This window comes from Symsagittifera roscoffensis, chromosome 9, assembly GCF_963678635.1.
Source record: "Symsagittifera roscoffensis chromosome 9, txSymRosc1.1, whole genome shotgun sequence".
In the NCBI taxonomy this organism is placed as follows: domain Eukaryota; kingdom Metazoa; phylum Xenacoelomorpha; order Acoela; family Convolutidae; genus Symsagittifera; species Symsagittifera roscoffensis.
This window is the reverse complement of record NC_087070.1, coordinates 2,097,699-2,125,177: the sequence shown is the minus strand read 5'-3', so window position 1 is coordinate 2,125,177 and position 27,479 is coordinate 2,097,699. Positions and strand designations below refer to the sequence as shown.

Below are 27,479 nucleotides of genomic sequence, written 5' to 3'. Positions count from 1 at the left end.
ACCCATTCCGTTGACTATTTGTGGCACCTGATTTTAGGTGAAGAACAAAAATTAAACACACCCGAATACAAGTTCTTAAAAGTTTTTGATGGTCGGAACAAAAATATACAAGGTAGAAATAGATTCTATAACTTTTCAGAAAATGTTTATGAAGAAGGTAGTTGTTTCTTGGGTGGCATAGGTAGAGTGCCCATGTACTTGCATATTATCTGTAGCATGATCTCGTCTGCTCCCGCTCCTGAAACAAAAGGGAGATTGAAACTATTGACCAAATCGAGTTCTCAAATGAGCACTCTAAAGTAGCAAACTTAGCTTTTAAGATGAAAAAACTGACTCAGCTATAAACTCATGCCAGGTTTATGAAAAAACTGCCTTAGCCAGGTTTATACAGCTATCCAGGTTTTAGGCGAGTAAGTTTAACACCAATTTCTAAGCCCAACAAAAAGGCTCGTCTCATGGTGAAGCCCTAAGGTTCTTAAGTATGTAGATCCATGAACGCATCCGATTTATGTGGTTTTTCAATGCCAAAAAAAATCAAAAATGCGAGAACTTAGTTTTTTATTCAAAACTTTCCCAAACTATTTCCCCAAATCTTTCCCTGCAATTAGACGCAATTTTTACTGAGAAAAAAAATTCGCATCTATCAACGCGATGGCTGGATCAATAATTAAGCGTGTAGATTCAATTTAGAATGAGGGGGAATAGCGCGCTGAAAAAAAAAACAATTTAGTTGGGCAAAACCTTCCAAAAAGTGCCCAAAATGGCACTTTTGGCCCGTTGTTTTAAATTATGCTTGCAGCACAGAAAATATGTACAAAATAGAATCTTTATAGTGTTATTGGAAACCTCGCATTGTTAAAAAAAATTAAAATCGAAGTTTTATTTAGTGTTGTACCGGTATCCGGAATCCGGTTCGATTATCCGGTTTTTCGAGAAATTATCCGGAATCCGGTATCCGGAAAAAAGGAGAGAAAAACTAACCGGATTCCGGATATTGATTTTTAACGCAGAAAAAAATGCCCAAAAAATGTTTGAATTCTTAAAAGACAAAACAACAACAGAAATGATTACAAATCATTTTAACAAAAACAAAACCAAATCACTTCAAAAGTGGAAGATTATCATGTAAAAGCACCAGTATTTCAGAGAAGTTGCTGTTGAGCCGGTTTCGTTTCTCAGAGAGAACATTGCCAGATGTACTGAAAACTCGTTCACTTCTGACTGAGGAAGCAGGTGCGCTTAAGACTTGTTTCGCCCAATTTTTTAGTGCAGGAAACCGCGTCTCTGATTTCCAGTAACAAACTGGATCTTTAAGAGCCATGTTCGATCTCGGCAACGAAGAGTATTCAGAAATTTCGCTATCGAGATGGGAGACTGTAGATGGGGTAGCAGGTGTAACATCTTCTTCTGCCAACCAGAAGTTGCAAGAACTCTGTTCACGAGGTGCACTGTTTGCTTCTGGCGTGATGACCTCAATGTCAGGTGTTTCACCCAGAATGTCTTTGATTTGATCCAAAACGACAGGGGAGATGTACTTGTCTTTGAAACGCGGGTCTAGGAAAGTAGCCAAGCAAATGTAAGCATCCAAAGTGTAATAATTGAAACGTTTGTCCAGAGCTTCTATCAGACTAGCTTTGAACGTTTGGACTCCATGGTCGTCTCCAAGATTCAGAAGATGAGATCGCAAGAGAGAGTAGCCTGGAACTATGAGCGACAGACTTGAGGTGTCAGCTGACACATCAAGAGTGAATTGCTCACATTTTCCCGACCGGAATTTCCCAGTCGTTGACAAGATTTTGCAGTTTTTCTGCAATGTTGACTCCTGAATGTGTGCCCGGGAAAGGAGACGTGTTCAAAACTAGAACTTTACGCACATAATCGGTGTTCACAAAGCAGCACGTCAAACTCAAAAACACATGTTGTTAACCTGTGAAGTCCAAATATCTGTGGTTACAGATATGAACTCACCAGCTATGAGTTCTTTCATTTTCGTTTTCACCTCTGTGAAAAGCAGGTCAATTTCGTTTCGAATGTAGGGTCTGGATGGAAGACAGTACCTTGGCTCTATTGTAGTTAATAATTCTTTGAAACCAGAATCTTCGACGATTGAAATCGGTTGAACATCAAGAGCAATCATCTCAGCCACTTTTCTCGTTATTTTTCGGGCTTTCGAATTGTCATGCGGCCAAACTCTCACGTCTTCGAATGCTGAGAGAATAGATGGTTGATTTGCCGGTAAATTCTGCACAATCGAGGTTCCAGGCTGACTCAGTGCAGCTTCGTACTTTTCGAATAAGTTGCGATGTTTGGAGCGCAGGTGATTCACGAGAGGAGTAGTAGAGTAGCTGGACGGGTTTTGTCCTCTTTTGATCGCTTGTTGGCAAGAAGAGACATTGCATTTAGCATGCGTGCTTTGGTTCGACTGTATGTTGAAATAGTTCCATATGAGAGCCCGCCTCTTGTCCATGATTTCACTAGCTCGGGCTCGACAACAACTTCGTCTGAAATCAACCACTTGCTTTGTTAGCACAGTGAACTAAGTTCCCAGCTTTGATGTATGTGAAAAGAGGCACTTTGGCTGAACAAACAAAGTGTGAATTGCGCGTAATTAAAGAACATTCTACTATCCGGAATCCGGTTCAATATCCGGTGAATCATGGCAATAATTATCCGGTATCCGGAATCCGGTAAAACTCAATCCGGTTACAACACTAGTTTTATTCGAAATTGAAATAAATTTGGCCGCTCTCAAAAAAATCCTATTCAAACCCTGCTAGCCGCGAAAAAATCCTAGATCAGCCTATGCAAATAGCTACAACAAAAATGTGAACTGTTCATTTAACTCTTTACGAATAATCTATATCAACTCCATACTACATTGTCTTTGGTTAAGGGGAACTTTTCTCAGGATAGAACGAACGAATTACAGAAAATTTCCAGCCTCTAATGAGGTCTTTATATTGTCTATGTAGCTGAATTTCAGGCTTTTGAAAATCTTTTCAAGATGAAATTCTGATTGGCAATTACAATTTTCTACCATTAGGTGATTCAGTTACGAGCGATCCTCTTTAGTTTAGATTACCAATCGAGAGAAGTCGAAGATCCCTGAATGCTCTGTTCACGTGCGTCTCTCTAGAATATCCCATCCCTCCCCAGAACTGAAGACAGGTGTCTGCCACTTCCCTGCTAAGTCTGCCTGCTTTTAGCTTCACCATCGAGGCTAGTTTTGTGACGTCATAGCCTTGTTGATATAGACCCACACATCTGTAGATGGAAGACCTACAGGATAGAAACGCAATGGCAATACAGCAAAACAACAGATATTTATAAAATATGGCTGTTTTCCTCAGACTTTTTGCAACATTTTTTTCGTGTTTCAAATAATTTTTTGCTTAAACTACAACTTTGTACATACTGTCCAACTTTTTGTTCGTTTCATAATTTCATAATCATTGAAACTACTGATTGCATCATTAAACTTAAATTTGTGCTATGTGGTGGAGTAATTTTTTTTAAAAAAAATTGAGAAAAAAAGCTGAAAAAAATGATCTCAAAAGTGAAATTGAAAAAAGCCGACAATACTTGAATCGATGCCAGTTGAGACGAATGAAACAAAATTGTTGTAATTCGAGCTACAAACATTTTAAACTTGAACTTTTGTGCAAATAGAACAAAATGTTCCGAGCATAGTCTTTAAAGAATCCAAAAACTTTTTGCAACGTTTTTTCCTGTTTCAAATACATTTTTGCTCTCTAAGTGTTTGTTGTTTGTATTTTCATAAACATTGAAACTACTGATTGCAACAAAAAAAATTTAATTTGTGCAAGGTGATGGAACAATTTTAGAAAAGTTTAAAAAGCTGAAAGACGTTATCTCAATTTCTGGAGTACGCACTGAAATTTAAACTTGTTAATTCAGGATGGATAATCAAAATTATAAACATCAGGAAAAGACCAAAAAGTATCAACTATCAGAATATACTATTTTCAGTCTTGACTTTGCAGCCATACTGTAGTTGTACCAACTTGGATCTATTTAGCAGCTCCCTTTGGTATCCAGAAACTTTTCTCCCATAAAATTTTAGCAGAACGTTATAACTGTTAAGAAATGCAAATTTTATGAAGATCTGCAACTAGAGAAAATAAATGTCTACAGCGGTGAATAGAGAATGAACACAGAGGCGAGCAATGTAATAAAATGAAACGAAGCCATAAAATCTGTTTAAAAAAATTTTAATGTTAAAAAGCTACATGTAAAAATTTTCCATACATTTGTCTCAAATGATGTTCAGTTTGAAAAAGACATGTCAAAAAACACATTCGCCGGAGTTGCATAATCATTTATAAGTCATCGAGCTGCAATCAAACCGACAATTCTTGAATCGACCCCATTTGTGCCGAATAATACAAAATTAGTGTCATTTGAGCTATAACCTTTTGATACTCGAAGTTTTTACCCCCTCCCCTCACCTCGGGAAAACCACAAGGAAAAAAATTTATAGTCTTTCAAAAAACGCAATATTAGGAAAACTTATAATTACAGGAACAAATCAAATGACTTTTAATTATATTTTTAAAAAATCTGAGTTTGATTTCATTTATATTTAAATGATTGTGTTGGTTAGTTTGGTTCTTAGAAAAAGTCTGTGATACGACTTGCTAACGCTTGTTATCGTAAGAGTAACAGTTATCAAATCTAGGCGTCAGATCAATTTGAGATCAATTCCGACGAGATATCAATTCCGCCGAGTCCACTGTTAAATCGACGTTCAAAAAGTCCACGCTAATGGCATGCCCCATCTATACCGTCGGGGGCAAAAACACTGGAGTAGGGACGAGAAGAAATCCTCGTCAGTCGAAATAAACGAAATCAATGTCGTCACGAGGAGACGACGAGGTTACTACTACAACAAACTAGGCGTCACATCGTCTTAATTCCTGGGAATTATCCAATAAACTGAAAACTATGTGGAAGCTCCTCTGAAATTGTTGATCAGAAAATGATCAAGATAGAAGCACAATTTATTGAAGAAAAAATATGTTATAAGCAATATAAGCTATTATTTAATTGTGAGGCAGTATTGAGCTTGAAATCTGTAAGAAACCGACTATTTTTTAAGCAATGCTCCAACGATTGCTTAAATCTTAGTTCTCTAATTGAAAACCTGGACTGACCTGAGCATTTCCACCTCTGTTTCTAACTCGGCCAGTCTGAAGTGGATGTACTGGTTGTGAATCAATGGCTTCCCAAACGTCTTCCTAGATAGCCCCAAAGCAAACCCCCAAATTCAAACCAGACATACGAGATGCCAGTGAGTCATTTCAATTAACTTGACAAGTAGCACTTGGTCAACTTAAGTCGAAAAAATCCGATGTGCTCAAATGCCATGACAAGACAGCTTCAACTATTCAAAATATTACGAGCAATTAGCCAAAAAAATAAAAATTATTTTACTGTTATTTGCTAGGACACTTTTACAACGTGGTGATAAGAAGAAATATCCAAGCAAAACAGATCAAACCTAAGAATTCAAAAGCTTTTTTATTTCGTTCTGGTAAATTTAAACACTAAGCGATGAATACAAAATTTTTAAAGAATTATTTTGAAAAATCTTATTAAATGTTATGTTCAAGGTGTGCGTTTATCGAAAACCTATATACGAGACTTGTTGAGAATCGAAATTTCATTTAGTCTTTTTGAAAGTCAAAAAAATTCTGCAAATTTTGTAACTTTATCTGGTTTGTCGTTTTGAAACTCGAAAAAAGTGTTTTCGCTTCCTGCTTTCTTTTCGCTAGTGTATTTATCTATATCAAATTTTGAGCCATAAATATTTAGTTGGCCCATAAACAATTGATATTTCTTTCTTTCTAAAATCGCAATTTTTTGTAGGTTTGAATTTGTGAGTGATAAAATATGTTTGTATGGTGCTCCTTTCCTTTCACTTGTGTATTGTATCGTGTCGCTTATGAGTCTGAACAGGGTCTCCACTATACTGGCAGCCCCCCAGATCCTCTCCTCCTGGAACTGCATCATCTGGTACACAAAGCCCAGTCCCTCTTCCCCTATCAAGTTCTCCTCCGGCACCTAAAAAAGACAAATCTTGCCATCGAGTAAATGAATATGATAAGTAGCAAAAAAATCGGTCACGCAAAACGCAATGTCAAAAAATATTATTATGCTATTTCTAGACAAATTTGGCTAGCTAACTTAAATTTTCATGCAAAATAGGTCGATTACTCTTCTCCTTTTAATTTTTTCTCTGCCCAGTGTTGGTCAATTTTTGTCATTTTTGGAAAAAGGACGTTTAAAACGTCATTAATGTTTAAAACGTCAAAATTAAAAACTGAGCAAAAACGTTCATTAATAAAATTCAATCATTAAGAGCACGCATACAAAATTGAAGTTTTGCAGTTTTTGCACTGTCCAAGTTGTTTCTTTTTCCATCTTCAACCATTCCCATCGTCGAGAAAACTATTTACGTATGAAGTATGTCAACTCGAAAAAATAAATAATGGCACCATAGGCGGCTTTAGAAAACATTTTAAGCGTTCGACGACAAGGAAGTGTCCCAAAATATTGACAGAAAGGGGCATTTTGGACGTGGGGGGGGGGGGGGGGGGGGGTGGTCGAACTTCCAAAAGTTGACCCTCTGCTAACTCTGTCCCCTGACTTATAGGGCAGATATATCTTCTCTGAACTGTGTGCAGATATGCTGACCTTGACATTGTCGAAGTATATCTGTGCCGTATCTGAACTGTCCATCCCCAGCTTCTCAATCTTCCTCGCTCTCTGCACGCCCTCTGAGTCCAAAGGCACGCATATCAAAGACTTGTTCAGGTGTGGGGGCGCAGAGGGGGGTCCAGTATTGGCTAGCATACACATCCAGTCGGCCTGGATTCCATTTGTGATCCACATTTTGTTGCCTGAATTCACAAAAAAAAGAATAGTCGACTAATTGTTTTCACGCAAATCCCACATTGAGAGCCCTCTGCGAATACAAAAAACACAACAGGACTTTGAGCACAGACGGTTCTATAAAACAACAACAAAATAGCACCACATCATCAAAAAAATGGAGCTACAGAACAAACGACATTTTGAACAGTAATATGATGTCAGACGACACAGCATTTAAGTTTGAGCGCCAAAATCGGGTGATCAAAAGCAGTTCAGGAAGCAGTCAAAACAACAACGCCAAAAGACAAATTCACGGTTATACTCTCAAAACACAATAGCTCATTTAAGAAATTAAAGACGAATCTGAACTCTACGCCGAACAAACAAAACAGGAAAACAACGACGGAGAAGGGAAAAACGGACACAAGTACCAGGTAAATATTTTTAACGAGCAGTAGCGGGGAAAACAACAATCAACTGACTCTGGACAACAACCTTACAAACTTCTTCAACCCATCTTTTCAGGCACTAGAATACACAGGGAAAATCAGATCAGACAAATGAGAGAATATTGTGGATACAACAAATGAGGTGTTAGCTACCGAACTCAACGGAAGACATGATCGAAGCGCGAATGGGGTTGTGGACAACGGAGCTTCAGTCAATTGAACGGAAACATGATTTCATCATTTTCTAATTCAAAACTTGGCAACTTCGGACGTTTTCCTTACTACGACTCTCTATCAAAAATCTGCTTACTTGCAAGCTTGGTCACTGGAGGAGCGTATGCTACAACAGGGAATTTCTTGCAACGAAAATTTATTTGAGGATGCAACTGGAGAGTTGAGACGATGTTTCGGCTATTCTACAGCATTTAATAGCATTTTCATCAACAGACTCCTCCGGTTTCCACGAGATGTTACAGGTAAGCCCGAAACACTGATAGCGTGCGCTCAATTCGCATTAACTTCGACTCGCACGCTTGAAGTACTGGAAACTTCTTTCGATCTACAACCCACGACTATATTGAACCACGCTACTGAGAAGTTGTTGAAAACGAGCTTGTAAAAAGGACCCCGTTCCTTATTCAACGGGACTTTGAACATCCATCACTGAAAGATTTCAACAAGTGGTTACGAACGCCGGCTGAAGCAAATGAACGATCGTCTCTTATGACAACGATACCGGATGAAGCAACCTAGTATTCGAATAAAACGCTAAGCTAACAAAAACTAGGACGGTATCAGACTGGCAACAGAAATGGATTCATGAACATCTAATTCTAATAAAAAATTTCAGCTTCAAAACAATTGATAATTGCTGCGCGACAGTACAACAATAAACCTCTGCATCAACTGTTGATTGACGGGGTACATGTCCTGTAAATGTCTATCAAAAAAGAATAGCCGCTCTCTGGGTTGCAATATGCAGCATCATAAACTTCTTCACGTAGCAAACTGCACAACACGACGGGAAACAAGATTTAATAGTAACAATCATCAAGAAATTCCATAGTAACAAGTCAACACCAAGTTCTTGAACCTACAGTATAAATGGCGTCCATGGAGTATTTTACCAGCCATTCATTACTATCAAGAGCACAAAATCAGCAACGTTTTCGATCACCGAAGTAAGATGACAATGATTTCGAGAAAAAAGCAACCAATTTTATTCTTGAAAAATTGGAGCGATAACAACTTTGTCTTCAGGCGGCCAATTGCTCAGTTGTCATAACTTAATCAACAACACTCTCACAGACAGCAACCGTAAGCGGATTTGAAAGTTTTGACTTGAAAAACGCTTGTGTAGTGGATCAAATTTTGTTACCAACACTTTAATGGCATCCAGCCAATACAGTGATGCAGTAGAAAAATTTTAAGGAAATTGGCTATCCAAGGCACGAAAAAAAAATAACTAAACTCTTTGGACAAGATATCTTCAATTTGATCTCGCAATTCAAAGGAATCTTGGCTCTGCAAACACCCCAAGCTCGAGTAAACTCAAATTTGGGTGGCCTCTCTTTAGATTACATGCACTTACTACGCATAAAATTAGTTTGATGCAGCATGTTACAAAATTGTGAGTCAAGTCTGGACCAGGACAGAAGCATTTTCGACGAAAAATCTCATTGGTGGAAAGATAATTCACATTCAACATATAAAGAGAAACTTCAACCACGGGAAGTCCAACGAGCAAAAAAAACTTGCGGAAAACATGCTGTTTGCTGCCACACGGAAGATACGAGACATGCCTTTTAGGGGTAAGAACTCGAATTTACTAACAATTGGAAGTACAAATGTTTTATTGTACATCTTCTTAACATCCGAAAAAGTACAACAAACACGACAAAGGCAAACAAAAATGTTAGATTGAGGCTTTCTACAAATATTGCCAAAAATTTAAGAACGAAAATATAGTAAAAAGCACAAAATAGACATGTCAATCCAAACAAACCGGAAAAGCTAAACGCATGATCGAACCAAATGTGCCATTTGGACGCGTTTGCTAAAAGGACCAGCTACTAGATGGACCAGATAAGCTGCGTATCATGCTATACATCATCTTTCTGTTTCGTGTTTTTGCAGTGCCTAGTAAAACGAACTAGAGGGAATATTCATGCAAGTCAGCGATTGACAATCGGACGGAAATATTTACGCTTTCTCTAAAACAAAAGCTACTGATAATTACAAGGGCCAACCACATATATTCGGAGCACGAGATTCACTTGCTTGCGCGAACTTTGCCTTGCAACAGACTGCCAGAGATATTGCCAACAACAAGAACAGTCAAAGAAAATTTTCATATGGACGCTTTAATCCTGTCAAAGGAAATGGTTGACGAAGCAATAACTTTGGCAATGCAGCTGGAAAAAGTTGCTTCAAATTGAAAAAGTTGTGCATCAACAGCCGTAACTGTTGTGCCAGGATTGCGGAAACCACACTAGTGAAACCTTTGACAGAGAAGTTTGAAGGCAATTTCAATAAACGCGATTTAGTCAAAAAGGAGAATCTAGGGACGAACAAAAAGATATGGACACACAGGAACGTTCTGTTAGTTATTTTTAGCTTCTACGATCCCTTTTGAAGTGATTTAATTATCCTTATTACAGTTAAAATCTTCCTGCAAATTATATAGAGATGAGGTCAACGATGACACTTACCATTTGAAAATCAGGTTTGTAAAGCAGAAACAAGCTTCAGCCGGGACTTTTGTATTATCCGGAAAACGCTCCAGTTTCGCTGAAAAGCCGGGTTACATCCTTCTCGCCTTTGCTGGATGCGGTAATCAGTCGTTCGAACAGTCAGATAAATCGGTTCTGTTATTCTCAGCTAAGCTACTCAGACCACTATAGATGCAAGAAACAGAAACTTGCGCTTGTTCAGCAATTAAAAGAAATTCGATTAAAAGCTTCGAGTGTCAGCGTTAAATTAAATAGAGTAGTCAACCAATCATGGCTTACATACCAGCGTACAAACTAGTCGCTTTTCAGTAAACAGGAAGGGATTTTATTTGGATCTTTTAGCGTCTACACAAACAACAACGAAATTTGACGGATGTATTGACGCCTAGTCACTTGCCTAGTTGTTAGAGCAAATCTTATTAAACCACCTAAAACTTCATGGACGAATCCTGTGTAATGTTGTGTCAAAAAGTTTTTTGCTTCATTGAAGACTACCTTCTAGAATCCATATTGACAATACTTTCAACTTCCTCGGCACAACTAAGACTTTGAAAGGAATAGGTGAAGGACAGGAAAATTAGAGAAACAATCATACACCCTGGGGCACTGATTTCTCGAAGAGCAGGGCAAAGGTTAGCTTCCATTAGCAAACCGCTCTTCTTTGCCATTGCTGGATGAAAAAATACTACATCAGGACATCTCAACAACAGATTTAAGTCAAAGAGAAAATTTTTGAAAACTAGACTACTGGCATCAATTAGTACTGACCTTTAGGACATTGAATGTCATTCGACAAGTCATGTTCTTACAGGAATGATCACCCCAAAAAATCAGTAACACGTGCATTCAAAACAAGACGGCTTCCACAAAACAACTCTGGATAGAAGTCCACGCAATAATGGATCAATTTTGGGCTTTAAATCTTACGGAACATTTGCCAAGACTGCGATGGCGCGACAAATGGACAAAACGGGTTGACATTGTTTTGATAGGGGATTTTGTACAGATATTGAAAGCAAACACACGTGGGAAACTTGGCCGGCAGGTAGGGTAAATGAGGTACATGATAGTAGGTACGTTACTGGAAACCGTGTTTCGGTGAAACACAAAAAGAGGGGTTTGTCGAACCTCTCGTTATTCTCAGTCTTAACGGGGGAGAAACAAAAAAACCATCGAATATATGATAATTATAACCTAAAACATTAGCTAAAGATCAGAAAAAAATAAATGGAACGCTATTTGGTAAACAATACCAAACGGAAAACAGCTAGTAAAAGTTTTTTGGGTGAACAATTTTGATGAACGGTGTCACGAAATTAAAATTAAGATGGCGCAAAAATGAAGAAAAAAAACAATCAAAGTAAAAAACAAAAAGTTTCAATTATACGGGGAGAAACAGCAATAAGGAGTAAGAAGTCATAATACAACTAAATATTGGCAATCATGATTATTGGAAAAAAAAGTTTTCATCGTCTAAATAGATTTGAAGCAGGTGCAAGTTACTCTAAGAACGATCATAGGTAGAACCATATGAAACTAACTTGAAGAATATATCGTTTAAATCGGCACACGAAAACATACTTCAATTATTTTTCGGTACAAGCGATAAAAACGGTTGATATAGGACATGATGTTTGATATCGAACAGCACACAACAAGTATAAACATCATTTTCGGGAAACAAATGGTGGCGGTAACGATACCAGGTATTAAATCATTTCCTCACTGTCGGCAACACAATTTTGAAACTTCACAGTTAGAAAAGCTTCAATAACAAATTGAGTTTGCAAATTTGGAAGGATGATTTTCAAAAAGGAATAACATGGTTTGGAAGAACGATTTGGTTAAACAGCGAGCTGAAAACGAACGATTCTTTATCACTCAATACAATTTTGCACCAAAATGACTAGAATCGCACAACCACGGAAGGGAATATACAAAATAGCAATAACGACGACGAATGAATGAAAGGGATCCAAAAACTGGGGGAGTACTGTGCTGGTTCGAAGCCATCTGCATTCATGGTTTATTGTGGCGGTAAACGGAGAAGTCAGAACTCCAGACAACCAAACAATCATTGACTCTTCAATTAAGTGATATGCAACTGCTCGTTTTTTAACTTTTTGTTCCGACTTTCGATACGAAAGTAACGGAATATTTAAGCTCGGGGTGGGTTTTTTTTTCTTCAGACAAAATTCGACTTTTTAACTGGCCATTTTTGACGGAATTTTTTTTTATATCATTCGAAAGGTATTGTTGTCCTGAGCTCAAATTTGAAAAGATATTTCACCTGTGATCATTTATGGTTAAGTTACGGGGGTTTAAAGATTTGGGACAATTAACGCGCGATGTATTTCGCGCTATTATCGCGTAAGCGGAGAGTTAATCCGTCTTAGAAATCGTTCCAAATTGGTTAAAAGAAGCTTATTTGCCATAAATGGTTTGTTACAAGGAGCTAAATCTATCGTTTTGTACTTTATATGGGGGGGATGATTTTCATTAAAAATTTCAAATTAAAAAAAAACTCATTTTGTTTTATTTCATTGATTTTTTAAAAATGTTATTACGTCTCCATAAACCTTAAGAGGCAGTCGGAACACTCAGGGCTTCGCCCTGATACGAGCAGTCTTGTTTATCTTGTTAGTAATAGATAGAAAATCTGATCAAACAACCCTTTCTAATAGTAATAGATAGAAAATCTGATCAAACAACTACTGTATAGAAGCAACCCTTTCGATTAACTCAAAGAATGTGAGAAATTATTGATATCCGTTCCAGTATTGATACTCAGTAGACCTGATTGGCACTCAAAAAAACTGTACAAAAATTATTTAGGAACAGTAGGTTAACAGTTTGGTAGCATAAGAGGCTACTAGGAAATGAGTTACGCCTGCACTAAGGGTCAGTTTTTAGTGCAGTCGTAATATTTTAAAAATACTCCCCTCCCCCCCCCCCCCGAAAAAGAGAGAAACGAGGCTTAAACAAATCAAAAGTCAAACCGCTTATGGATAATATTGAGCTGCTGTACTTAACTTTTTTTGAAATTCTAAATAATTGAAAGTTCCCTTCGTTCACTAAAACTTGGTTCTTCTAATATTCAAATGCATTGAAGCATAATCTAAATTTGTTACAAACGCTGTTGGCAATAAGCGTGAAGCATGCAAAAAATAACATTTGCAACTGTATAGCCTATTCGAAAACAGCCCCATCTATCGTATTGTAACACAGGCTTTCCATGTGTAAGAAGCATTGCGAGTTTTATATGCCACGACACAATTGTTAATCTTTCAATTAATTTGATAATTTCTTAGATAGAACTCTTAAACAAATTGGCATAAGCCATTGAGGAGTTCTAAAAATACAGTGCTGATTTAAATTATCCGGACAAAACTTGAATTTTCAAACGCGTTTTTCTCAAATTGGGTTAAGATTAGACAAAAAGTGAAGAAACCAAAGTTGCTTAGAATTTCACCAGAATTATTATGATGCCATTTTTTCTCCGAAATTCTCAACCAAATTTTTACCCCAAAAATGGGTCATTTTGGCTTTTTTCAATTAATCAAGAATTACGCTGAAACTACTTTGTTAATTGATAAGAAAATTATATCATTAGAAGCCTCTTACGCAGCCCAACAAAGTTTAAGAAAGGATAAATCTCCAAAAACCAGTATAAGAGAAAAAATTTTCACTTGATAATCAATAAATGTGATTTTTACTATATAAAACCCAGAATCTTTGCTTAAAAACAAACTTTACACAATTTGCGCAAATTTTTGGAGAATTAACCCTTCTTAAACTTTGTTGGGCTGCGTAAGAGGCTTCTAATGATATAATATTCTTATCAATTAACAAAGTAGTTTCAGCGTAATTCTTGATTAATTGAAAAAAGCCAAAATGACCCATTTTTGGCGTAAAAATTTGGCTGAGAATTTCGGGGGAAAAATGGCATCATATTAATTCTGGTGAAATTCTAAGCAACTTTGGTTTCTTCACTTTTTGTCTAATCTTAACCCAATTTGAGAAAAACGCGTTTGAAAATTCAAGTTTTGTTCGTTTAGTCCGGATAATTTAAATCAGCACTGTACTAGCAAGGAATTTAACTTATTCGCTAATAAAAATTTTACAAAGAAAAATCGTGCCAACTCCTGTTAATTATTATTAAAAACTAAAGAACTATTATTTCTTAAAGCAAACAATTTGGGTCTTTTTAAACCAAATTTGACTAAAATGCCCTCAAAATTTCCATTAGTATTGCTGCATGAAACAATAAAACATAAACGAATGATTCATTGCATAATGAATTTCGTTCCCTTGTCATCTAAAATAGAGGTCTGTCCTATTTGAAATTAATTTTCATCGTCGCCACATTGATGGTATTCAAGATGATAACATTTTACGCTTCAAATTGATAACAATTCTTTTTCAAAAAGGTCACCTTCAGACAGCCTTTTTTGAACTTCTTTCTCAAAACGAAACCAGACTAATTGGATTGTATAATTACAGTCTTTTCAATTTTTAAAAGACAAGAACCTGGGTGTTCAAAAGAGTTTGAAACTGAAAGAAGAATTATTGATCATAAAAACCATGATGTGATTAGCTTCAAAATCTTAAATAAAGCTGCAGCAGCAAAGCTTCACACTATTTGCGATACAAGAGTTGAAAGTAAAACACACATTTTTGTTCGAAAAAATGAAACTTCGAAACATGAAATCAAAGTTATTGGAAATTCACACTCCAAAAAATTTAGCGCGTAACTCACCTCCGGTGCTTCGAAAATTTGACAAATCAAAAAAATTGGCTTACCCGGAAACTAAGATGAATAGAGCGGTTAAACTTGGAAACAAGATCTGCAACCTCTGAGGTAGGGTTGGTATTTTCAAAATTTGTAAGACTGTTTTATTCAAGTTTTTTTAACTCAAATTTTGAACAACTATTAAGACGTCACATCTCGAAACCAAAATGGCCTGAGCAGTCAAATTTGAAGGCAATTTTGCAACAATTGAGGATAACCTGAGAGCAACCCACTATAGGGTTGGGAAATTTGTTAAGTTTTTTTATATTTTGAAAAAATGTCATAACTTGGAAACCAAACGCATTTGAGCAATCGCATTTGAAGGCAAGATTTGCAGAGAATAACCTGACAGCACCCAATTACAGAGTTGAGAATTTCAAAATTTATATATCTAGGTTGTCTCAAAGTTTTCGAAAAAATCAACGTAACTCGTAAACTATAAGAATTTTGATTAGCTTTATTGGCTAACTAATTTCAAATTTAAGTGACATAATGACTGAATTCAAATAAAAAACCTTTAGCATTGCAAAAAGCGATAATTATTTCGTTAGACAGAAAAAATACGTTGAAAAAGATTAAACATTGCAAGATAATGAAGCCCGCATTTAAATTTATATGATAGATAGATAATAGATTGCCAGGTAAGCGATAGATAAGTTTTTCGAAAACAAATAAAATGATTAATAACGTTAACTTTCGGAAACAAAACGGATCTGAGAAGTCTAGTGGAGGTAAGTCTTGAAACGCATGAAAGTTCCCTGACATCAACCCACTATAGGCTGGGGAATTTCAATTTTTGTGAAGTTTTTTAATCTACGTTTTCTGAAAATTTCAAATTTTTGAAAACTGCAAAAAACCTTGACAACTTGGAAATTAAAAGCATTTTAGCAGTCACATTTGAAGGTAAATTTTGCAACTTCTGAGAGTATCCCATCAGCGCCGAATTCTAGGGCTGGAAGAATTTTTGTGAATCTAATTTTCTGAAAATTTTTGAACAAAATCATATAAAAACATCGTATCTCAAAACTACAAAAAATTAAGCAGTCAAGTTTGGACGAAAAACTTGCAACGCCACCGAATACCCTGACACAGCCTCACAATAAGGTTGCGAAACTCAAATTTTGAGAAATTTGTATTGAATTGATTGAAAACTCTGAAGAAAATCATAAGAAAAACAACATATCTCGTAAACTAAAAGCATTTCAGCAGTCACGATTGGAGGCAAGACTTGCAACTTCTGAAAGTACCCTGACAGCACCCACCTACAGGGATGCCAATTTCAAATTTTGTGAATTTTTATAAACCTATGTTTTTTTGAAAACTTCTCGGTATTCTGTTCCAAAACTAGACATAAAAGTTGCATTCAGAATTCAAGTAATTTCAAGTCCTAAATATGTCAAGCAACCGGAACATCGTAGTTACCTTGAACAACGGGAGCTTCATGTTCGCTGCCATTGGCGTTACAAGCCAAAATGCGGCAACACTCCGCATTTGACGCATTAAAATTAAGCTCATGATTGGTAGACAATAACTTCAGAACATCTAATCTGCCAACAGATTGCTGAAAACAGGGGAAGCGAATGTAATTTGCTGAGTGTCACCCGCGAAGACAACAAGACTGCTCGTATCATGGCGAAGCCCTGCATGCTCCGACTGCCTTTTAAGATCTATGATGCAGTAATAGCATGAAAAAAATAAATGTTATTAAAAAAATGATGTAACATTTAAACAAATTTGAGATTTTTTGTGAAAATCATCCCCCACACGCCATACAAAGAACACAGTGATCAATTTCGTTCCTAGTTACATATTAATTATGGCAATTAAGCTTCCTTTAACCACTTTGGAATGATTTCTCAGACGGATTAAATCTCCGCTTACGCGTTAATAGCGCAAAATATATCGCGCGTTAATTGTCCCTAATTGACCAAAATGCCAATCTTTAAACCACCATAACTTTACGAAAAATGACCACAGGTGAAATATATTTTCAAACTTAAGCTCAGGACAACAATACCTTTCGAATGGTGTAAAAAAAATTCCGTCAAAAATGGCCAGTTATAAAAAAGAAATTTGTCTGAAGAAAAAGAAACGCACCCCCAGCACAAATATCTCGTTACTTTCGTCAAGAAAGTCGGAACAACACGCCATTTAAAGCGCTAAATTTGGGGAAAATTTAAGCTTTAATTTTGTTCTTTTTTTTCGGTCACCAACAAATTCTTTCGTGTTCGCAAAGCTAGCAATTGAACTTTGGTTGTATAATTGGTCATATAATTACAAGAGACATGTCTTCTAGCATGCCAACGCAAGCTGATTTGAGATGCTTTCATGCAAGTTCATTGGCACAAAAGACAGTCTTAATTGAATGCGCTCGTTTGCTTTCATTAATTATTTGAGCGTAAATTCGAAAGATTTGGATGTCCAATTTACAATCTCAAGCTGAGTAACTAAGTGTTTAAAATACAAAATGGACCAACATTTGATTTAATGAGGTTATTTCTTTGTGTTTTTGCTTCTTTCATTCAAATATTCCGTTAATTTCGTTACGAAAGTCGGAACAACAAAATAATATTTAAACCAAATATTTCGTCAAAAAATGAAAAAAGAAAATTTAGAAGCTACGCGAAGAAGTTTTCTCTCGCTTATCTCATCGGATATTTTTCAGGTTTTTTCAAATTTTTTCCTTATTTTGCTCATTTTTCAGATGAATTTTGAGTTTTTTGAAGCATTGCATGGCGACGAAAAGGATTAGCGACTGATTTTTTCAGATAATCACCATTGTATACAAACAACATTAAGCAGCAAATATCAGCGCATGATATTTTACCTATTGTCATGTTACATATGGGGCCTAGGAAAGTAGACGATAAGCAAATTAAACGGATGCTACAAAAACGAAATTAGACGGAATTTAATTTTTACAGATCTGGCATGTTAGACGAAAAAGCTATGAAAAGTAAAGTGCCAACAAACTTTTTTCTTCAGAGTCAAGCTTCACAAATACAAAAAATACATAAAATTAACAATTAGTTTAAATGAACAAAAAATGTCAAATCCGAAAATAAAACGAGAGTTTTGAATTGAATAAATTATGGCTACTGAAATTTAACTGCTGTCTACAAACAATTATATTTTTCTCGTGCAATTTGTCTGCAAACAATTGTTATCTCTCTCACTTTTGTCTATTTTCTCACAATTGCATTTTTGCAAAATCGTCTATATTCCTTTTAAGTACCTCCGTCTAATTTGCTTATCGTCTAATTTCTCAACCCCCGTTACGTATGTAAATGTTATGCAACCATGTAACATCACCTGTTATGTAATCGCAAAATATTTCTCATCCGATCTGAGAACCTAACCTTGAACTCGAATTCATTATTGATGATACGTCTGAACCTGACCAATGTGAACTGGTCTTGCGCTGCGACAGGAGTGTTGAGAACCACATGATTCAGAGCTTAAGAACTGAGGTTATGAAGCGGTGAAACGGTTATGTCGTTCATCGATCTAATTCTTAGTTCAAGCTTATTAGTATATTCAGCTCGGATTCGATATTGATCATCACTGTTCACATTTAACCGTATGACATTATGTAATCTATGACATTGCCTGTTATGTAATCGTATGACATTACCTGTTATGTAATAGTATCCATTCTTTTTCTTGGCAGTGGTGACAATGTTGGCCACGTCACTCCCCCCGCCCTGCTCACTAACTCCAATGCATGCTACCATTTCTCCCTTAATGCTGGGGGAGAGGAATTTTTCCTTCAACAATGGGGACCCGAAATTTGCCAATGCTGGAGTGGACATGTCCGACTGCACACCTGTCAAACAAAATCAACCATCTGTCAATTAAAACCGACCACATGTCAATCAAAAAACCAAATTCAGCCAGCTGCCAGTCAAAACCAACTGTCTGTCATTCATAACCAAATAGACATTCCTTTGAAAATCAATAGACAATCAAATAATCAACATTTGTTTGCAAAATTTGTTTTGATTCTGTGTCTAGACCAACTGAAACAGAAGAAAAACATTTCACGTAACATATCAAATGAGTTGGTTAAGATTTCACACGATTTGATGATGGCAAAATTTGCGGCAAGCTCCATTCTTTGCTTTCATAAGGCAAAAAGGAGAAAAAAATAACAGAAAAAAATTTATCATAAAAATCGTCCTCAAAACGTATATCCACAAAATTGAATTTTTTTCATAAGTGTACAGGGTTATATCATGAATATTTTCAATATTGTGAAATATGCTTAAACTGCAAACAAACTCTTGTGGCAATAAATTTGATTGTGGTAACTAACTAAAAAAATAAGCAGAGAAAAGATAAGCCGACCATCAATTTTTAAGTTAGAAAACTTTTGGTTTGCAAAAAGAGTGGGCCCTGAGTGGATTTGAAAGATTGTTCATTACTTTCACTGCAGAAATATTTTTAGACTCCTAACACCCTGCTTCTCCACTGCAAAATATTAGCAGCCCTTGGGTGAAAAAAAATGAACTGCTTCGGATACTATTAATATTGCCAGTATCATTTAGTAGTTTTACTAGAGCACGTTTGCATACACACACTTTTTTGTAAAACCACATAATTGTTGATTTTTGCCTATTTCTAGTCTTAGATTAGATCAGCTGAAAAATGAAAAAAGTCAAATATGATTCCGAGGTTATCGACAACCAACTAACAATTTAGAAGTCTAACGATTGTATCAGCATAGGAGATTTGCAAAGTTTCATAACGTCGACTTTTATTAGGTTACATTTCAAATGAAAAAAAAATCGATGTAGGCAAAAAGCATGCACGGGCTTAACTCAAAGCTACAAAAGGAAAATGAGTTGCAAGAAAACCGTGAAAACACGGATTTTAAATTGTTAGCCTTTTCCTTACCACAAAACTGTCACATGTCTTAAATTATTACCTGCACGCAACAGACTTTCAACAACTCATTTTGGTTCGGCAATTAGACAGTTTTAGTTTTGTGCATTTTTCCGTTTTTCGGGTAAGAAGTCATTTAACTTGAAAACTTTTACACAGAGGTGAAGCGGAGCTTCGCACAACTTGTGATACAACACTAACATTAAATAAAAACATAAAACGCCAAAAATGAAGATTTTTCAAAAACTAGGTCATATTAACTTTCATATGTATCGATAAAGTTCATTCCAGACAAAAAAAGCCAGACACTTGAATTACGAGAAAATTACGAGAAAATTCTTCTCGTAATTTTAAATCAGCAACAACGGAACAAAAATTACGAGAAGAAACAAAGACGACAATCTTTGAGCTGACACAAGTTGAGTTAAAAAAAATATGACTTTCTAAGAAAAATGTTAGAGGTCCCACCCCACCTTAATCAACAATGGACAACAGTTGCAATTGCAACTACCATGAAAGTTGTTTACAGCACAAGAAAAATCAGTGATGTGGCAACTTAGCTAACAATCTTTGAGCTGAAACCACTTGAACTGAAAAAAAAAAAAAAAAACGATTTTTTGATTTTTTTGAAAAGTTTCAAGTCCCCCTTGAAAGTACAATGAAAAGCACTTGCACTTGCAACTACCAGAAAAGTTGCTTACAGCATAAAAAATCAGTGATGTGGCAACTAAGCCGACCATGTTTGAGCAGACATCAACTGAACCGAAAAAAAATTATGATTTTTTTGAAAGCTTTCAGGCCCCCCTTGAAATTAGAATGAACAACATTTGCACTTGCAACTACAAGAAAAATTGTCTCCAGCAAAAGCAAAATCCATGCGGCAATTTAACCGACAAAACCTGAGCAAACAAACGCAAAACCAACAACTCATTTTTCTCGGAATTTTTTTTCTATTTCCTTGATACTGAAAAAAAACAATATCCAGTCATTACTCGAACCCCAGACCTTAGGGTACAAAGGCAACTGCTTTACCTCCAGGTCAAGGGGGCAGCAGCAACCTGTTACATGTTAGGAGAAGGTAAGAAAAGAAGTGAAGAAAAGATAAGTGAAGTGAAAAGAAGTGATTCAACTGATTTTGTTAAACTAGTTGTTAACCCGAAAAAAATCTATACTCCAGTTTGATAACGCTTGCTTATCGCAAGCGTGAATAGTCTTTGATTTTAGTAGCTGAATGATGAAAAACGGTGTTAACTTTTCTTTGTGTATCAAAACCAATTTCAAGTTTTACGATTGCCTCAATTACAGTGCTTTGGTAAATTTAACAAATGCCAAACTTTTAGTGCATGAACTCAGAATGAAAAGAAAAAAAGACCAAAACAATTGCACGTGTTTATCTGTAAGGGCAAAACAGAAATGAAGAGGAAAAAAAACCGTAGAAACGATTGCCCTCTAAATCCTAGCCCTTTTGCTTTTTTCATTCTCAAGTAATCAATTTTGTTTAGCCATTTATATCAATTCTAGGTACGCGTTCAGTTGATAAATCATTGATGGCGCGGATGCATGTTTACAAAGAACAAAACTCCTCGTATCGGGTGTTCTGAGTTCCCTTAAAACGTCTAACTAATTTTCTTTTTGAAAATTTAAAGAATTTTAAACACAAGCGAAGAGAAAGCTACAAAAACTTCGACATGATATTGAAAAACTTCAACTTGTTTCTAATGTATGCTCAATCGACCAGTTTACAACGCAATTATGACTGAAAAGAAAAATAATTTGGCAAACTTGAAACAGGCGATTTATAATAGTTTGTAAGAAAAACAGGAGTTATTAGATTTTTGCAATCAGGTAAAATCATAATTTCGATATTTTTCAGTTTTCCAGCTTATTTTTGTTTTCCAGAGCAGCACAGACTAAATTTGCAATCATAAAAATGATTGAAAAATTAAATTGTAGAAATTTTCAATTGCAAAAACAAAACGTCCTTACAGGGTTCGAACACTGTGCCTTTGTCATCCCAGGCATGGATGTTACTTTTTCGCCATATGCACAGAATAGTAAGTGAAGTTGAATTAATTAAAAATCAAGCAATCACATGATTCAGTGATTCTGAGAGACAAGTTGTTAGCCTAAACAGAGTCTATGTTCCTATTTAATAACGCTTGTTAATCGCTATCGTTAGAATCTGAGATTGATTTTTTAAAAACATCAAATCTTAATGCATTTCAGAAACTATTTACGCTTTAATTGATCAGATTAGACTCCCTCGGCTCAAATTGGAATGATTTCTGAGCCGGATTAATTTACCGCAAACGCTTCGCCTGAATAAATATCTAGAGCGCATTGGTTTTCCGTAAATAGCAGTATTCACATCTCCCGTTGCAAAATCTGGTCGCAGCTTAAATTTCTTTTCAATTTTGAACTAAATAAAATATCTTTACGGTGGTATAAAGAAAACTCTGTCAAAACATTTCAATCGAGCAAATCTTCTTTTTAGAAGTCGAAGAAAAAACTATCCAGAAACCTTCACTTGAAGCATGCTTCCAACCCACTATTTATCACTACCAGGCTATTGAATGATTCAAGTGATTCTGTTAAACAAGTTAAAAAATGAATAAAACCAGTCGATATTCTGATTTGATAATGTTTGCTCATCGCAAGCGTAATGACTTATTTCATGGCATTTTTAGTTTATTTCTTGACAGATAGATTTCCAGATTTGTTTTGACATAAGAATGCAACACTAAAAACGTTGTAAAAAGACTACTTCTAGAATTTAACTACCACTAGAAGTTACTGGAGGTTACAGAGATAGGCGAATCTGTGCTTTGCAAACAAGAGATACAAGGGCAAAAAGTAGCTCAAAGTGTCAAAAAGTGAATCAGGAAAGAAAAGGTTTAACTAAGACTCTGATATGTGCAGGAAACAAGCCCGAGACCTCGTGATTTAACGTCAGATTTCCTAGCACCATCGCCATCGCCGATTCACTTTATTTAACCTTACGTACCTGTTTGATACAAACATTAAATATACTGATTCGAAAGGTTAATTTCCAAAAAGGACTTCTGCAATTCCAACGTTACCGTTATACAAAAAGGGCGTAGCCACTATAAGGAGAAAAATGCTAGCAAGTGGTCTGGCGACTGAACCCTTAATCTCACATTTGGCAGTGTAGTTTTCGAGACAACTCAAAAATTTCCAAAAACAGCCAGCATTTCAAAACATGGCTTTTAAAATTGAACAATACCTTTCTAAAAAAAACTAAGGCTTAGTTGCTATGCAGAGAAAATTATTCGAACCTGCTCTTTTGATTGGAATAAATCTTGCTTTCAGATCTGGCAGGCTAGTTTTCGACAAAAACCTCCACAAAAACGTCAAAATTTCAAAATTTAGACGGCAAAAAATGGAATTTGCTAGTTCAAACATGGCTTTTTTTACAACAAAAAGGACATAGCCACTATGAGAAACTTAGCTGCTTAGGGCATGCTCTTTCGATTGAACCTTAATCTTAGATTCGGCAGCGTAGCTTTCGAGATAATTAATTCGAAAAATTTTCGAAAATAGCCAAAAATTCAACAATTGCTCATTTTCTAAGGTGAACTTTTGTTGACCTCAAACCCTTGACCTCAAATTTGTCAAGTAGTTTTTGAAAAAATCCATATTTCTAAATTGGACAACTTTTTTGCCGTAATTTTTTTTACAACAATTTAGGCATTGCAGATTATGCAATGAAAATTCCTTACACTGTTTTTTTGCAATTGAACCCTTAATCTAAGGTTCGGCAAGGTAGATTTTGAGAAAATGAATTTGCCAAAAAACGGTCAAAATTTCAAAACTGAGACATTTTTTAAGAGGCCATAACTCTTTTTCTACAAAAAAAATGTAACAGCTTATGTATAGGTGATGTCTATAACATGTTCTTTTGACTACTCCCTTAATCTCCCATTTGACCGGGTAGTTTTCGAGAAAATGAAAACAATCCAAAAAACTGGGTCGAAAAATCCCCCCAGTGAAGTTTTCGATGACAGTAGAAAATCGAGTAAAGTAAGAAGAAACTAATAGAGTAGTCAGACAGACAAGCAAACGAAGCAAAAACTTTCCGAATCGTTTCAAAAAATAAAGACATTTGCTTCCGCAATTGCAATCATTAAAAAAAAACAAATCCCATATATTTTCATAACACCTGGTTTTTTATCAAACAGGAACTAGCCAACATTAAACCAAAAAAAAACTTTGATGCTGTGCCACTTTGATGCTGTGCTACTTGTATCAGCACTTATTTGCGACTAGGTTACAAAAAAGTGGATACCGCAATAAGACACTACGCTCGCATGTGTAATGAGTATATATGCGAAATGAATTTTATTACGAGGAAAATCTAGTAGTAATTCGATAAAATTGCTCTTAAAACATAGAAGGAGAAGGCTGCCTGGTTGGCAATTAAAAGTTTTTCAAAAATTGGATTTCTTCGACTATTTTTCAAATAAGCAAAAACAGTTCGACTAAATGGAATAATAACTATTTATCAACTTTGCAATTAAATTATTATTCATTTTTGTTTGAATATCCTTCAAATTTCTTTTGGAACGTTTGAAACGGCATGACTATTGCTTCAGGCAAACCTGCTGCTTCAGAGTCAATTAATTTTGTACAAATTGTCTCCCATTTTTTGCTTTTTTAGTATTTTTAGCAGATGAGAAAGGCCCTCCTTTGAAAACGACCTTCCATTTTCTTTTATTGCAAAACAACTTTTGTTTCTCAAAGTTTTGTTTTCTAACCTAACCTGTACTATTCGATCATCGATACAAAGCATGTCATAAATACGTGGAACACAAACGATAAGTTTTTGTGACACAAATTGCAAATTAATTTTGGCTGACGCAATTACGAAAAAAAAATACATTTTCCCTTGAATTAAAACTCAACAGTAGGAGTTATATAGACAGGATGTACTTTGGTGACATTTGGAAAACAATTTGAGATTTGCACTCAGCATCATTCAGCATAATGGAAGCCCATTGACGCATGAATAAACCCTATTATTTCCCCTTTTGTCTGAAACTTAAACCCTTTGGATCTTTGAAACAATCTTAACACACGTCAAAGAGCGCATCGTATTTTGCAATTGTCAAAATTCCATTTTTGGTGCAAAATTTTTAAAGACGAACGCAGGTGAACAGAAATTAAAGAGCGTGAACGGCAAGTTGTTTAAGCTTTCAAATTTTCCGCTAGGCGTGATCTGATCTGCGATGAAATATTCAACTGCAGTTAAAGCATAATGGTCGTGCTTTGATTTACAATTTTATGGCCCGCTGGTTTTGCTGGAATTGGCTATGTTTTAAGTCACATTGATCATATGATGAAGCATATTTGAAAGTCCGTTTTAGACAGAAGAATTAGCGCCACCATTTTTTCAACTAAATAATTTATATTTGGTTCAAATTTTTGCACTCAGAAGCACTGATGACAATTTCTCTTATCGCAGCAATAGTAAAAAAAGATTGTTTTCATCATCTTGAGAAAAATATGAAATCTTGCAAAAAGAAAAATAACTTATCCATTTTTTAATTAAAACCAAGATTGCTAAGCAAACGGGAAAAATTTTCAAGCTACTGATTATGTTTTTCAAGTGCTGCCTGCATAAGGGAGAATCTGGGTGAAGTTGGGCGGGGGAAATTGTAAAATTTGCTATTTGGGAGTTAAATTTATTAGGAACATCAAACAGGAAAAAAGCAAAATTCTACGAGGAAAGATCTGTTTATTTTTTCATTCTGCATGGGAAAATAAGAAAAAAACTTAAAGCCCGAAGGCATAGTTTCTCCCCACTTTCAGTGATCGAAAAATAAACTAAAACACACCCAAATACAAGTTTCTTCCCCGCTCTAAGCGGTCGGAACAAAGAAGTTATCAATCGAGAAAAACTGATCCGAATATTTCGTACTAATTCTTTTCTGGACTATCGCCAGGTACACAAAAGTCTTTAACCCACTCCTTGGGTAATTCTTCTAATTGACTTATCTTTGAATGAACAACAAATTTTACTATCGTTTAACATTAATTCTTAATTGCATAATTTCTGAAGCGGTTCAGTTCCTACTATGGCCCAGCAAAACAGAAGAGATTGGAAAAAAATGAAAAGATGAAAGAAATCTACTTTTATTAAACGTAAATAGTCATCAGTTTGTCTAGATGATAATATGGGAGAAAGAATTTTAACTACCCCCTCCACTCACGGTCACCACAAAATAATTTTAACCCATAAAAACATACACTGAAAATGTCAAATATGCAAGAGTATGCCAGATATTAAGGAAATAAGGTTTCAAATGAAGCCAAATTTAATGTACTCATTAATAACATTACTGATCAAAAAGACATCACAAATGAAGGTTCAGTTTGTTTTTTTTTTTGAATAAAATTTTCCATGATAACTTACCATAGGTTCCCACAGATGGATCTTCTTTAAATAATAATAGAAAATAACTCCATATAATGAACAAATTCAACGACTAAGCATATGGGCATTTTGTCTCTAGTAACGAATCTGCCCCCAAAAGGGGGATATTCGTTTTTTTTTGCAAAGGGGGGATTGTTACATAAGTCCGAAAACTTTCCTACCAATTGCCATCGGGATTGCCCCACAAGAGCACTTTCCTAACTCCTCCGCCGCAGCGATTTCATAACTGTACTCCAGCCCCATGCCCCCATACTCGACTGGCTTGGATATCCCCAGGAAGCCTGCATCTCCTAGCTTCTTGAACAGTTCGTGAGCCGGAAATATTCCTGAGGATGTGGTAGTTTACAATATCAGGCCTATCATTTTAAAAAATACGAAACTCACAAGTTTCGACGCGTTTTTTTTATCAAAATTTTTTTATCTTAAATGTCGCCTTTCTGTTGTGTCTCACAAAGGGTAAGTCTTTATTTTAAATTATTTTAAAAGACTATCTTAAACTCATCAATGAAATATTGCATGCTTGATTTTGCAGCATGCTTCACTGAGGGAAATTGTTTGGCAAAAATTAACGTCTTATGACGCTTTTAAAGAAGGTTCCTGATAAAATGATGTAAGGGTGAAAGGCATTTGATTAAGCTTTTTCTCCACACACTTCAGCTTTCGATATTATTACCTCTAGGCTTCAAATATCGACGCAATATTCCATGTTTAACCCACAAGTGATCACTTTTGAAAATGCAACTTCGGTTCGATTGAGAACATTCAACTTACTAGGCAGAAAAGATATCCTTCAACTAATATGGTCAACATCTTATTCGCTAAAAACTCTGATCTGTGAGTTACAAAAATCTTTCTATAAGGATGCGAATTCAACTATAATCTGATTTTTCCCCCTAATTTGAACTTTTTTCTGTTATTGTAATCCATCTTTCCTTTTGCCTCCCATTCATCGATGTAGGGCTCAATTTCCTTCTGAATCAGTTTTGAGTACGACTCTCTGAGTTCTACATGTTGACTAGTGTAGATATGCTCTGCTTCTAACGACGCCTGAGGTAGAGGTTTAGGCCTTGGAACTGATGAGTCAGCATTTTTAGCGGTAACTGTTGAGGATAAAGTTCGAACAAAGGTGGTAAAATGAAATTTAGATGTAAATTTCGTAATTCTAGAGCTCATTTTGGGCTCTGAAAAACGGAATGGTTTGAAATAGGCAATGAATTTAAGAAAAATGAATGCTGACAAATGGTTGCTGGTGATAAATGATATCAAGAAGC

General features: G+C 35.7%; 1 protein-coding gene across 3 annotated transcripts; it reads right to left on the bottom strand.

The window, feature by feature from the left end:
• LOC134854391 (probable acyl-CoA dehydrogenase 6) lies at positions 1 to 27,479 on the bottom strand. 3 transcript variants are annotated; one of them, XM_063870620.1, is made up of 9 exons: positions 27,143 to 27,479; positions 26,370 to 26,536; positions 26,188 to 26,211; positions 18,505 to 18,696; positions 6,718 to 6,923; positions 5,938 to 6,084; positions 5,175 to 5,260; positions 3,083 to 3,279; positions 1 to 238 (listed from the first exon to the last, which is right to left on the bottom strand). In XM_063870620.1, exons 1-9 carry the CDS (start codon positions 27,379 to 27,381, stop codon positions 147 to 149), a joined length of 1,350 nt encoding a protein of 449 aa, XP_063726690.1. In that variant the 5' UTR covers positions 27,382 to 27,479; the 3' UTR covers positions 1 to 146. The 3 variants fall into 3 exon arrangements, with proteins under 3 accessions (XP_063726690.1, XP_063726691.1, XP_063726692.1); XM_063870621.1 differs by having other exon boundaries at positions 26,188 to 26,208; XM_063870622.1 differs by lacking the exon at positions 26,188 to 26,211 and having other exon boundaries at positions 2 to 238.